Source organism: Physcomitrium patens, chromosome 25 (genome assembly GCF_059467195.1).
Source record: "Physcomitrium patens ecotype Gransden chromosome 25, ASM5946719v1, whole genome shotgun sequence".
Classification (NCBI taxonomy): domain Eukaryota; kingdom Viridiplantae; phylum Streptophyta; class Bryopsida; order Funariales; family Funariaceae; genus Physcomitrium; species Physcomitrium patens.
The window spans coordinates 2405186-2418943 of record NC_143434.1 but is presented as its reverse complement, the minus strand read 5'-3'; the positions used below and the strand labels follow the sequence as shown (position 1 = coordinate 2418943).

Genomic DNA, 13758 nt, shown 5'->3' with positions numbered 1-13758 from the left:
GTATTAAAATAACTAAGATCAAATACTATTACATCTAAAATACTATTGTTGTACTTGTACTTATTTAAAAAAATAGTAGCACTAGTAACACCAATAATATTCAACAACAATTGAAAATAGAACAAAGTTCTAATAGCACTAGAATAGTAAAGCTTTATACTTATAATTCATTTATGACTATTGTTCATCCACACTTTGATACCATATTACAAAACAACATTCATCTTATATTACAAACACAAATAAGTCAAAAGAGAGATGGATGGCACTTTGCCAAACTTTAATTATATGTTGGACAAGTCCTAGCTTATAGTACAATCTTTATAATACTATTCAAAAATTTAGTGAATTTATTAGGATGACTAAGGGGATTTATTTATTTAGAAGCTTATGTTGATAGGTAATGAGGTAAAATTTAAATGGATATTTTTTATTTGGCAAAAAAAACTTTCTTTTTAAACAATTGTCTTTTGGATATAGCAAAGACTGGAAGGTGACCTAGAGACCGTAAGGTCCATGCATCTGGTATACTCTATCAGGGAATGATTGCGCAGCAGCTCGATCAGAAATTGGCTGTAGAGGTTTTTGTTGGAGCTCTAGTGATACAGACAAGGGCACTTTCTTCCTCCAACCCTTCGTAAACAGTTGGACTCGCACTTCGGTATTTTAACTGGAAAAATTCAACAAATCATGTTCCAATACTTGCTATCGTTTCCTGGTGTTAAGGCTGTCTTGGCTAGATGGGCTTCTCTACCAGGTCACGGGTTCCCCGATTAGAATTCATTATTTAAACGGAATCAACTGTGGCAGGTGAAATGGGTGGATCTGGACCAAGTTCAGTAAGTATAAGGTCAAGCAAAGTGGCAATTTTTGGTCCTACGGTACATCATTATTATAGAATGTACAGATCATTGTGGAGCAGATCATCATCTTGGGCTTGGTCCAGATCCTTTGAACTCCATGTTGAAAACGGTGGATGTGGAAGCATCTCCAATAAACCTTGATGGCGACTTCGACTTTCCCTTCCCTATGCGGCTAGAAAGGCTAACTACCGAATCTCCAGACGACCCTGATGACCTCGTGCTTCCGGGTCCTGTTGGTAGCTTGAACCCCTCAGCGTTAACCCGCGTCTCTATTATCTGAGCATAGTCAGGATTCTCCATGCCTAGTTGCTTCAGTTTGTGAAGCACGTCTTTTGCTGATTCTCTTGTTTCTGACAGTACAAACTCGCCGCAGATTCGCTTGGCCTCCTCTGGCCTGATTCACAACAATCATCTCTGTAAGTGAGTGTCACCAAACAGCTATTTCAAACAACATTTGCACTCTCACTTGTCATCATGCTAGAAGACCCATCTGGCGTCAATCAACATTAAAGAGCTTAATTCTAGTCTCTGTTTCGGGTTTTAGTCGAGCTAATTTTCTGGAACAATGTAAAACATACGGAGCTCTCTCTCGAAGCTCCCTCATGAAGAGGTTGAGACGAGCAGCCGCTCTCTTGCGCTTTGTTGTTTGCTCCTCTATCCCCTTCCGAGCATGCTCAATTCTATATTCAAGATTTTCACTAGTATTGCTTGCGGTTTTCAATTCCTCCTCTCTGTTTTGTACTTTGACTTCCACCTCCACCAAATCCTGCGACATTGGTTGCATGGTGATTGTATGGGTTGAGCTTTGTAACGTTTCATCGAGTGTGTAAAAAAACTGAGCTCAAAAACCAAAGATTGGTTATACTCCGATATCAAACTCAAGTGCATATTGACAGACTCGCACTAATTCAAAAACTTTCAAGCTTACACGTAGCAGTGACCTTTCTTCTCTCAGTTTAAACCGAGCTCGGTCTCTTGATTTCTGGAGATCTCCCTTTAATTTCTCGGACTCCTCTTCAAGTTCAATAGTTTTTTCATTCTCAGTAAGACTTGTTCGGAGGTTGTTGTTGGAATCTGTGATCTGCTTCGCTGCACTTTCCAGAAAGTTGACGTCTACCCGAGCCTGTTTAAGCAAGATATTCACACTGTTGAATGACACTCAAAAGTATTTAAATGAGATGCAATATTTTGACCAATGCTTTCGTAAAAGTTCTATTAGGCAAATTTTTATGGGGCATGATGGTCAATTGTGATTCGTGAACACTTGAAGAGGAAACAGAAGGTTATCACCTTTCTAAGTTTTTCACTGAGATCCAGGCCTTTTTTTTGAATCTCTTCTCTTTGTGACTTCATTTGATCCAAGTAAAATTCGGCTGTGAGTTCCACCCCATCACTAGTTTTCATGCGTGCTCTGAGGCAATCATACTTACACTGGAGCTGAAGTTCCAACCAATACAAAAAACTTAAAAGGGAGGATCTAGGTAGACATTCTGCTTCCATCATTTTAGTAACATTATTTCAAATGTTTACGACATGGAAGTTAACTGGTTAATCAAGACCTTGTCTATTTTCAGTACAAGGTTTTGGCGCTTGAGCTTAAGATCGTGAAGTTCCTCAGCAATTATCTTCATTTCCCGGCGTTGAACTTCTTGACGAGCATCTACTTCCGCTTTTCGATCTTCCATATTTTTATTCAAACGCTGCTTCAGGCGATCCAGATTAAATACCTCATCTGTGACACACAATAATAAATAGACCAGTTTTGGTTATGAGACTATGAAACTTTTCACATGTGGAGTTAGAAAAACTGCCACCTCTGAAGACACGCACAAGATCATGACAAGCCATAGAAGAACTTTTTAAGTAAGAAAACGCACCAGCCTTTGAATGTAACAAGTCAGTTAACCTTTGGACTTCCATTTGCAAAAGATCATCTTCTAATGCCGTCTCTTCTCTTTCTTTTGTCATGGCCTATTATGGACAACGGAACCCACTTCAAAACTTGCACTCTAAAATACCTCCAGAAATTTAGGCACAAAATGGAGCCAAGAAAGAGAAGTTTAAATCATTCAAATTACGATCATCAAATTCTTACAAAGAAGATAGACGATAATTTAGAAACGATGGATATGCATTCCCGTGTATTTCACCTTGTTCCCGATCATCCCTGCGTCACACTCCACACTAAGTTCCGCATTCTTTTCATTCAATTTTCTTTTCCTCGTTTCAAGGTCCTCTTTCCTACGGCTACTTTTGCGCATCTCGTTTACCGACTTCTTCATCTGCTCTAAAAAGAAAGGTGTCAGCAGCGAAACGAGTGATCTAGCATACACCAGAAGCAAAGACGTGGACAACATCATTGCTATATGTAACCTGAGATTTGCTTCTTCAGTACGTGTGACTATGAAAAACTAAGATAGGTCAATACTCAATTTTGAGGAGCTCGGTCTCTTTAAAGATTGTTCACATTGTCTCTGCTAATAACAACACAAATACTTTTTATTCGCTCGTCTGAAGAGTGTAAAAGATAAGAACACGTACTTGATCATTTATTGCCTGTTCTTCCTTTTTCAATAAGTCTAACTCTGCTTCAAGTTCCTTAACCTGTCGTGTAGTTTCGATTTCCTCCGCGTTACTACGTTCACCACTTGCTCGGCCAACTTTACCTTCTAATAGCTGAATCTGGAAATCGGCAGCATACAATTTCTCTTCTTTTTTTAACAATTCTATCTCCAGGATTGCAATTCTGTTCACCAATGTCTTGGCGATTGACTTCCCTCCCTTGATTTCATGGATGGTGTCTCGCTCTGTTAGCAATACACAATCGTACCGTTCTAATTTCTAAATTGTATATGATTCAAAAACTTAATCGTTGAACAAGAACACATTTTCGGATAACTACCAAACTGAGAATATAATGTGGATGTAAAATGATCAAGCAATGTTTATTTGACAGTGCGAAGCAAATATGTGGGCAAAGCACACACCAGAAGCTCTTAATGAGAATAGTTTGCGAGAGTTTTTATAGTGTCGCTCTTGCAAATCGGTAACTTCTTTCTGAGCAAGCTTGTAGTTGAGTTCTTCTGTGTGCAGCAATTTCTCGAGTGTATGGGTTCGTTTTTCTAGTGTATCCAAATGACTATATTCATCTTCCACTTTTTCTCTCAGCTCTTTTAATTGCTGTCTCGCCTCTTGATACATTTTCTTTTGCCTTTTGACTTCCTTCATTACCAAAAAATATGTGCATGCATCACAGTTATCATTGTAAGAAAAGGTAAATTCAGGCTAATCGTTATTCAAGCTGGCACGGGTCTAGACGCACAGAATTTTATGGACCATGTCCGCCTACCTCTTGAAAAAAGGCTTTCTTCGCAACTTCTTTTGCATATTGATGTTGATTTCTAAAATGGTCTGATTTGATATTCACGAGTGCTTCACGGGCTCTTTTTAATCTGTTCATGTGCGAAAATGTTCACGTTTCAAACTAAAGACGTTTTCATATTTTTTTGGTAATCTTATGTGAACTAACCGAGTAGAGATGTGGTTGATTTATGAACATCTTAAGAATGAAAACCATGCGAATTCAAAATGGGAACAAGCATCTTACTTCTCCATTTCCTGTTTCAAAAATTCTTTCTGTTTTTGAGCATCCAAATTCTTGGAATGGATGTCCTTCTCCATGTCCGCCTGTGAACACATGAATGAGTACAGCTCAGCATGTTAGTGTCCAGTTTGAAAAGCAGTAAAATATAAATCACTTGCAAGTATTTGAAGCTATCCCAGTCCGAACCGCGGATTCCTCGGTATGAATGTCAATAACTCATTGCAGACACGAACTACGAGACCGAGGAGATCAGAAGTTACTTCTAATATCCACTCCGCGACAAAGATTATTCATCTTTGGGCCTTCAGAGATTCGTAATCGCACGATTGAAGCAGATGGGCACAAGAATAGAGTGAGAAAACTTTACACGCTTTTCTGACGCATTGTAGAGCTTCAGGTCGCAATTGTCGAGAATACGCTTTTCCCTCCGTATCAGTTGCTGATTTGCGGCGAAATCCTCTGTAATTCTATGAATGTCTTTATCTCGTGTATGAACCATTTCGATGGTACGCTCCCACTGTCTAATGACCTCTTGCCTCTCTGTATGCAACTGCCTATCAAGCCACTTTCAAGGTCATGACCATACATGCAAAAAAGAAACTAAGAACTAGAACGAAGTCCAAGGCACTAGTACTTCCAAAAATTCAGCATTTTTCTCTATTTCAAATATGCCACATCGAAGGAAGGCAGCCGACATTCGCCACTTTACAATGTAATATTTCAATCCACGTCCGGTTTTCAGTTTGGTTCAGAAGGTCCAAGCCTGAGGCGGACCTTACAGATATTGAGATTCGCTATCGAGAGTACTGCAGAAAAGAGTTTTCAACCAGCAATTGACACTTTCCAGCCTTACCTTACTGCATTATTTCCTCAAGCGCAGACATAGATATTTCTTGCAGAGAATGTAGTCTCATGCACAAAAACAACGTTAGTGGAAATCTTCTAGAGTATATAGTCTTTAAGGATTCCACAGTCTTTTCAGACTCTGAAGTTGTGGTCGAGTTTCGGTGAATGAGAGAATGACTCCACTACCACACCCCCGCCCCACTAACACCCACTTTTCGAAAGCTGGCTCAATTGGATTGCAGAAAAAGTTCAATGCTTCTTACAAGGCATATGTCATGTTCATACCGGAATTCAACCGCAGTTTTATGAAGTTGCACTTGATAGCTGTGGGTTTCCGCCATCTCGGCCTCGAGCAGTTTTCGAACCCTAGTCAAATCACCTGATGCCTTGACCTCGTCCAACCTCAGAGCCTTAATTCGGGTGTCATCATATTTCTGGTAACTTTCCAGAGCAACAAAATCCTCATACTTTTGCAGTGCAGCTTGCTTCCATTGTTCCAACTCTTGCTGCGTCACCATAATCACAAGTTAAAATTCAATAATCCGTAAATGATCTGAAACCGTAAATATCATGTATGTCAGGAAGGTAGTTGCAGCCGCATCTAGTAATCACTTTGACCACTGAGAGAGAAAAACGAAGTGGAAAAAACAAATCATCAAGTTGTCGCCAGCAGAATTGCAACAAATAATTGAAATAACGAAAAAAACGTCACTAAACCACGCTCCAATTTTGCATTTGGCGAATTTTATCCAGTTTATCGTTGCCTCGTAGAATAGATGCACGAAAGTTCCGTAAGCGCTCCATCATCTCATGCATCTCGTTCTCCATTTTCCCAACCTCCCTCTGCACAGCACAAGATCAAAATGGTTACGATAATTCACTAAGCAACGGTGTGTCGGAAGATGCCACCCTTCGCCTTCGAGTCAAAATTTGACTTCCGTGGAAAATGACCATAATTAATATACCAATTTGATCGGTTCCTGATCCAGTAACATGTCGATTAGTAAATGCACACGTTTTACCTTGAGTCTTGCCGTCTGAAAAGTCGTCATTGTTATTAGGTGTTGTTCCGTTTGAATTTCTTTCCGCTTGGCCTCGACTCTTTGTTGAGTCGCAGTGATCTCCTCTTGAACTTGTTTCATATGATCCTCCATCACAGTGGTTCGATCGTCTTGCTCCTGTGTAGCGTCCTGTGATCAAACAGGCCTCATGCTCAGCACCATACAAGAAAATCTTTAAGCATTCAATGCTCTAAATACTGTATTCAATTTTCATTAACACTGCATTTAACCAGAAACATGATAATTTCCTGTAGGGCTTGGATCACAAAACTGGAGGTGTGAGGACTAAAGTTTCGTGCGTTCTAAGTCGTGTTGCTGCAATCCAAAGCAGGGATATTTGGCGAAGCAGGAATAGGACTGCCACAGCAACAACATAGGCAAGACGAAAGAAATGTCTAATGGCTCCAAATAACTCACTTCAACCTCTCGCAGTTGCCGCTCAGCTTCCTGCACCATGATGTTGAGCTCACGATTCTCGTCATTGGCAAAATCTGGCAAGAACCGCATGCTTTTGTCTTTCATAAGCTCGAACTGTTTGTCGGTGTTGAACGAGGAAGGAGTAGCATCAGAGTTTTTATCAAAGCCAGGGTCTTGCATCAAAACACGTCCTGACTGCAGCGCAGGAAGAGGTCCAGTTGGAGCCATCACTCTCTGCCACGCCTCAACTTCGTCGCCTCGGACTACCGCTTCTCCCCTGGGCAAATTCACGGCCCAGTCACCAGGAATTATTGTAGGACGCCCAGTCTGTCCACAATCCCCACCACAATTATTTGATGCACAATTTAATGTCCATTTCCAGCATTGAAAAAAATTGCAGTACGATCTCCAACATTTCTTTTAGCATGTACACATATCCACAACCCACACAGGATTAAACAGAAATAGATCTTATACTGAAAAGTAACTAATATTGAGTTCACTTAAGCTAACAAGTTACAATGAGTTCTTGATTGCAGCAATGTTGTTCCAGTAAATTTTTCTAAAATTAAGATCACTTCACCTGGTTTTGCAGAAGCTCAAGCTCGTAAGCTGTCATGGGGAGGCGCCCTAATTCGTGCCTAACGTGGGGCGGGATGGGGTAGCCGGTGCCGCGTCCTGGTGAAACAGTCCTCTCTTCTAGAGCCCAATCATCTCCGTCTACTCCCCATGCAAAACTCTCAGCAAACGTATCTTCTTCTCTAGGACCTTCTGCGATGACGCCATCGGCATCGGGAAGCTGGCGACGCATCTCCTCGATGTCAATTCCATGTGAGCTTGCCCAGCCGTCATCCAGCTCTTCATCCTGCTGTCTGAGTAACTCCTGCCGCTCCTGCTCTCCTCTTGGCTGGCCAATTCCTCGATCTGCGCTTCCTTCCGGTCCTCCCTGTAAGGTATATTCTCCGAGATTGAACGTTGACGCAATCTCTTCTTCTGCTGCAGCCCGTGAGGACAAAACGCCTTCAACAGGTGGCGACGAAGCTCTCCGCATATGATCTTGATCCTGAATTAGCAATCCCCGGGTATCATCAGCCAACTCTTCCCTAGGACGTGTCGCCGTCATTATCTCTCCATGTCGATCAGGCTCACCCCGCCGAAGCTCCTCAAGGCGCTCGACCTCTGACATTGGCCGACCCAAGCCTCTCGTTGGAGCTTCCCCTCGCTCCCATGTATTGTTCGGGGCCCATGCAAATGTCTCATTTACTTGACGGTCGGCAATGGCGGGCGATAGAACCCCCTCCATTGGAGAAGGCGGCAGGCTAGCTGAAATTTCCGGACGCACATCCTCACTACCAGCTACTGATTCATCCCACCTCACGCCAGGTGCTGCAATTCTTGGCTGGCCCATGCCTCGCGATTGGACGGGGGGCCATGGCTCATCATCTTCGTCCCAGCTCGTAGTAGGCGAGATCGCAGTTTCCCGAAGCGCAGGCGCAACCACTCCCTCGATGAGAGATGCGTCGCCACCCCAGTCGTCCACATTGTCCCAGTCTTCATCGGATTCTGAGATTTGCGCCATTTTCGATTCACTCTACCTATCGACTCTGTCCCTTTCACATTTGCAATCGCACGTCCACCTCGCTGTAATCTCATGAAGCTTTAACCAATATAGACCTATTATGAGGACTATGGCCTGCATGTGAGCATTGGAATGCAGTCAGGCAACAGATGTATACTGAAGAGGCAAACGATGATAGGAGTAAATCAAATAGAAACTTGTACACAGACGTGCGACAGGCACTGGATCACTGTCTCCTGCTGTTTGGAAATCAAAAACAAACCTGCAGCAGTTGACTTTGCCAAGCAAACTCTAACACCTCGTCCCTGAAACTGCACAAAAATACTGACGGAATCTACAACTTAAATTCAATGGCTCGCCTCTAAACATTTGGAAACCATGAATGAAGAATTGCTCATCTCCTACCAAAGGGCTACCGCTGGAAATTACCTTCTCCTGTATAACGATCGCATCAGAGACATTAGATGATCATCACAGACAAGCTGCTCAGGATCAACACCTATTCATCAGCGCCAATCATGCAGTCTTCTTCCACCATGGCAGCTGCTCGGAAAGCAACTCCCTCTACGAGCTTCAAAGCACTGCCTCATCTCGGGCATTGCCACAACCCTTGATCGATGCACATGATGCAATTCCACGTAACGAACCTAAATGCCGAACGATCTTTGTCCATGTGCAACTGCAGTGGCCACTTCCCAAGATGTCCAATACTCCAACAAACCTCGAATTCTTTCCTCGGGGTACCGTAACGTTTCCCCATTGCAACTCAGCGTGGTTGAATATTGTCGTGAGAGTGGAAGCAGTTACAACTTTGCGGAGCAAACCAGAACAGTGACGCAGATGCACGGTTCCAAAAACTGCACGCATTTGAGGTTTCGAATTCAGGGTCCTCGCATGCTCTGCTGTGGGAATGTGCGCGGCAAAACAAGCTCACCAGTTCACCACATTCCTTTGCAAACATAAGCATTTCTGCTTGGCATGTTTGCTTCACTTTAGGGTTTATTAAAAATGTTTTGGTATCTGATATGGCACCAAAACCAATCAAAATATTTTACATCTTTAGTTGAAAATTAATATATATATATTATTTACCAAAGTTTAAAGCTATATTAAAGAAGTTTTGACGTTTTAAAAAAATGGTAAGATAATAGAGTTAGAAATAATGATAATAATATTAATTTCATCTTTATAAAATTAATAGTGTGTTTAATTTCAAGAAAAAATCTATATTTTAATATTTTTAAACAAAATTTCTAAATCAAATTTTGAAATGTTGCTTGTAACTACTATATTATTGTAACTTATGTTTATTACTTTTCTCAATTTTGTTGAAGAAACTCTAAAAAAAACTCATGCAATTGTATTTAAAAAAAAGAACAAAAGAAATTAGATAATTGATATTTATTTCTGAATTAGTATTATATATAAATTTTGAATATTCAAACTAGAAAAATTGTGATTTAATTAGGAGGATATGTGTGTCAATAATCTTTTAGGTATATTGCACAATTTATTCATTATTTTATTTGTTCAAAAAACTCAAAACTTAAGACGGGGACAAGGTGAGGTGGGGACAGGGGTGGGGTTGGGACAACGTGGAGATAGGAGAGATCAAGCTGGGAATGGAGTCAAGAATAGGGAATGGGTCCAGAATGAATTATGAGGTGGCAAAGGGGGGGTATGGCTTAATAACTCCTCATATTTATTATTCAAAAATTAAAAATTTATTATATGTTTTACCACAACAAAATTTATGTAAAATAATTAGTATATATTCATATATATATATATATATATAGTAAGAATGTATACAAAACAATTACTATCTCAAGTGACTAGTTTTATTTCAAATCATTATGAGATACAATCAAGTCTTATTAAAGAACCAAGAGTTGCTCTCTTTAAGAAGTTTGATAGTGTTGAATTCATACTTTGGAGATTTGTAAACTAAGTACAACTTATTATTAAGCTCTGATATCAGAGCTATCCGATCTAGGCGTTTCAAGTACTTCATCATAATAATAGTTTAAGCACTTGATTACTTCTTATTCTTATTATTTTAAAATATTAAAATCTAATGTTAAATATCTTAAATTCATTCGTAATACATTTTGATGTATAACTATTTTATATTATACGTCAAAAGTTAGAAATTACAAAATAAATTAAATGAATTAAATTAATGATTAGGAAATAATCAATATCGTTAAATTATCCATCAATAATATCAAGTAAGTATAAATTTTATTTTATAGATCACAACAAGATATAAATCTTCTATCTATCTTTAATGATTAAGTTTAAAAAGTAATTTTGTAATTAAATGCTATAATTGACTACTTAAGTTATGTTTAAAATATCTCATAATCGCACCTAAATATAATGTTAGTTTTATGGATTTTTTTTATTATTGATCAATAATTCAATAAAAAGTGGAAAAAAAATAAAAATTGAATATTTGAAACCACTTATAATACAAGAAACACCCAACATGGACAATGAAAATTGTACATGTATTGTAAATACTTAATTATATCCTTCCCACTGTTACCACCACCACAACGATACCAAGATAAGAAAGAAAGAGAGAGAGAAGGGAGGAAGTAAACCCATCAGAAAATAAAATTTGTTGCGGTGTTGACAGAAACAGAATTATGGCTAACGTTGGCTGGAGCAGAGACGCAAGGCGTGGGGGCTTGGTGAGCAAGTACAAGGGCTTCTGGCGGTAGTTTATGAAGCTGTAGTGGTTCGCTATATCCACCCCCACCTCGTCGCCTCCTCCGCCTCCGCTCTCTCTCTCACTCGTCGCCGTCTCCCACTCGAAGCATTGCAGTAGATTCGCCAACATCGACGTCACCATCGTGTTGCCCAGTTGTTGCCCCGGACACATTCGTCGCCCTGCGCCGAACCGCATCAGTTGGTAGAAGTCGTTCCCCGCCACTGGATCCACCTCTGGACTCCTCACAAACCTGGTGGGGTCGAACTTGTCTGGATTCTCGTACACGCTGGGGTCGCGATGGATGGCGAAGATATTCATGATCAGTTCTGTGAGGGCCGGAAACTCGCACCCCGAGATCACGCACGGCTCGTGTGATTCATGGCGAACAGAGAGTGGCGCGGACGGATGCATTCTGTAATTCTCCTTCACGATGGCTTGCAGAAAGGGAAGGTTGGGGATGTCCGATTCTTGGACCAGGCGGTCTTGCACGACCGCATCCAGCTCTGCTTGGGCTTTCTTCCTGATGTCGGGATTCGCCATTAGCTCCGCCATCGCCCATTCTACGGTGTTGGCGCTCGCATCTGTTCCCGCATTCAGCAAGCCCTGAAGCATATCCAGTGGTCATTGTTGTTACCACTGATAAAAACCTACACACCAACTTCTTGCTTGTGTTTAAGCGGCGCGATTGATATCTTTGACATCAGGTGGGACAGAGAGGTTCTCACCACAACGAGGGATACTATGTCTCTGTCATCTAGAAAGATGTTGCCAATGAGCGACTCTCCGGACTTCCTGAATCCTTGACACCCAACCTTGCAACTTTGTGACGAAGCTCAAGTAAGGAACATAGTCGCTGATTATTATACTTGCGAATGAGTCAAAGGTGCGGTACATGAGCTCCTCTAACTGCATCTTCTATTCGTCGTCGTCAGCGCCTATTTCAAAGATCCTTCTGTTAGAGAGCATCATGGTCATAATGTTGGCTGTCACTGAAATGAGCTAGCTCTTGAGATAGATGGGCTTGCCCTTGTGGGAGTCCTCCACGAGAACTTTCAACATGTAGTGAATTTCCTTTCTTCTGATCGGCTCATGTGAAGCATACACAGCTGGGGAGAACAACTGCGTGGTGACAATTCGTTTAAGACGGTGCCAGAAAGGTCCACAAGGTGCGTAGCCCATGTTTCTGTAAGTACCTTCTGAAAGAATGTTGAAGACACGGCACGGTGGTCGCGATGCGAAAGTGGCATCGTGCTTGCGGAAATCTCCTTGGCCACCGAAGCTGTCAAAACTACCAGACATGGCTTTTGGCCTGCTTGCACTCTCAATCTTGGCGTCAGTGTTACAGCTGTTCGAAGTCGCCATGAATCAATCGCACATGACAAACGCAAGCAATTCCTAGCCAGTGCGTGAGAAAATTTGCCCCTCTCAACCAAACGCAGACGTACCTAGTTGGAAATGCATGAGGCCTCCATACTCGAGGGTCAATTTCCGCAGAGATTTGGGCTTTTGGGACCCGAGCAAGAGTGGCAAGTTTCCAACGATGGGCCACGGCCAAGGACCAGGAGGAAGTTTCTTTCAGCTCTGATACACCATCGCAACATACAGCACCGCAATCGTTGCAACCGCAGTCACCAGAATTGCCGAAGTTGAAGGAATGCCTCCAGCTTGGTGCTGTAACCAATGGCTGCAAGGTTGCGAACTCTTGAGATCCATTGCGAGCTACCCAGAGTGGGGTTTCCCTCAGCAACTCTTTCTATACTGAAAGGAAACTGCAATGCTCTCAAGACCATGTAAGCACAAAGATGGAGATAACACAAATGTACAATGGTCCACGTGATCGACCAATCCATGGCATCATACTGTCATCGTTTTTGCCAAGCTATGCTTTTGCAGTTATGTCTGAAAGTTGGATCGAGTTTCGTGTGTCCACGCCCCAACGTGACGTTGAGATGGCGTCCGGCGGCACAGATATCCAACTTATCCAACTTATCCAACTTCGATGCCGCTTTCAAACCTGTTTGCGTGCACAGATTTGAGAAATCACCATTAATATATGAAAACTTGGTCGAAGGGTTGATGCAGTGTGCAGTACAAGGGTTCAATAGTTGCAGGAAATATCAACAATGTCTTCTATAGAGAAGGAACTCCAATGTTTATCTTGGTAAAACCACAGCCATGTTTGATCTAGATAAAAAAACATAGTTTAGAAATAAATGAATGGATCTTACTCCCTATGAGCACAAATTTTGGATCTATCTAAATATACTCAAGCTACAAGCACATCCATTATTGTGTCTAAACAAACACCCATTATATCTATACATACAAGTATGTTGTGGGTAATGCTGTAGAGATAAGGAATAAGGGGAGAAAGAGACCAAGACCTTCAAGGAAGAGAGGAAGGAGGTTTGGAATCTATGACGAGGCAAGGAATAAGGGAAGGAGGTCCAAGACTCGCACTAATGCAAGGAAGAAAGAGAGAAGGGGACCAGGACCCATGCTAGGTCAAGAAAGAGAAAAAAGACGAGATTAAGACCCTCATAGCAACAAAGAAGAGATGGAAGAGGTCGGGATGCATGCTAGGACAAGAAAAAAGGGATTTGGATTAGCCAATCAGAGGCCTTGGATATATATATATATATATATATATATATAATAGGTGTACATAT

The 13758-nt window shown here is 41.4% G+C and overlaps 2 protein-coding genes across 3 annotated transcripts; both read right to left on the bottom strand.

Moving 5' to 3' along the window:
• Positions 1 to 409: 409 nt before the first annotated feature.
• Positions 410 to 9335, bottom strand: LOC112278325 (coiled-coil domain-containing protein 39). Of its 2 annotated transcripts, XM_024511637.3 has the most exons (18): positions 8800 to 9327; positions 7375 to 8484; positions 6792 to 7118; positions 6336 to 6503; positions 6031 to 6156; positions 5599 to 5819; positions 4835 to 5021; positions 4471 to 4550; positions 4213 to 4315; positions 3851 to 4085; positions 3405 to 3670; positions 3014 to 3145; positions 2741 to 2834; positions 2423 to 2595; positions 2154 to 2300; positions 1792 to 1986; positions 1442 to 1629; positions 410 to 1257 (listed from the first exon to the last, which is right to left on the bottom strand). In XM_024511637.3, exons 2-18 carry the CDS (start codon positions 8368 to 8370, stop codon positions 927 to 929), a joined length of 3969 nt encoding a protein of 1322 aa, XP_024367405.1. In that variant the 5' UTR covers positions 8371 to 8484; positions 8800 to 9327; the 3' UTR covers positions 410 to 926. The 2 variants fall into 2 exon arrangements, 1 of the variants encoding a protein (XP_024367405.1); XR_002968662.3 differs by lacking the exons at positions 410 to 1257; positions 1442 to 1629 and having other exon boundaries at positions 1848 to 1986; positions 2154 to 2236; positions 8800 to 9335.
• A 1565-nt stretch (positions 9336 to 10900) lies between these two features.
• On the bottom strand, positions 10901 to 11974 carry LOC112278253 (flavonoid 3',5'-hydroxylase 1). Its single transcript, XM_024511465.3, has 2 exons — positions 11815 to 11974; positions 10901 to 11692 (listed from the first exon to the last, which is right to left on the bottom strand). Exon 2 carries the CDS (start codon positions 11639 to 11641, stop codon positions 10901 to 10903), a length of 741 nt encoding a protein of 246 aa, XP_024367233.3. The 5' UTR covers positions 11642 to 11692; positions 11815 to 11974.
• Between the last annotated feature and the right edge of the window lie 1784 nt (positions 11975 to 13758).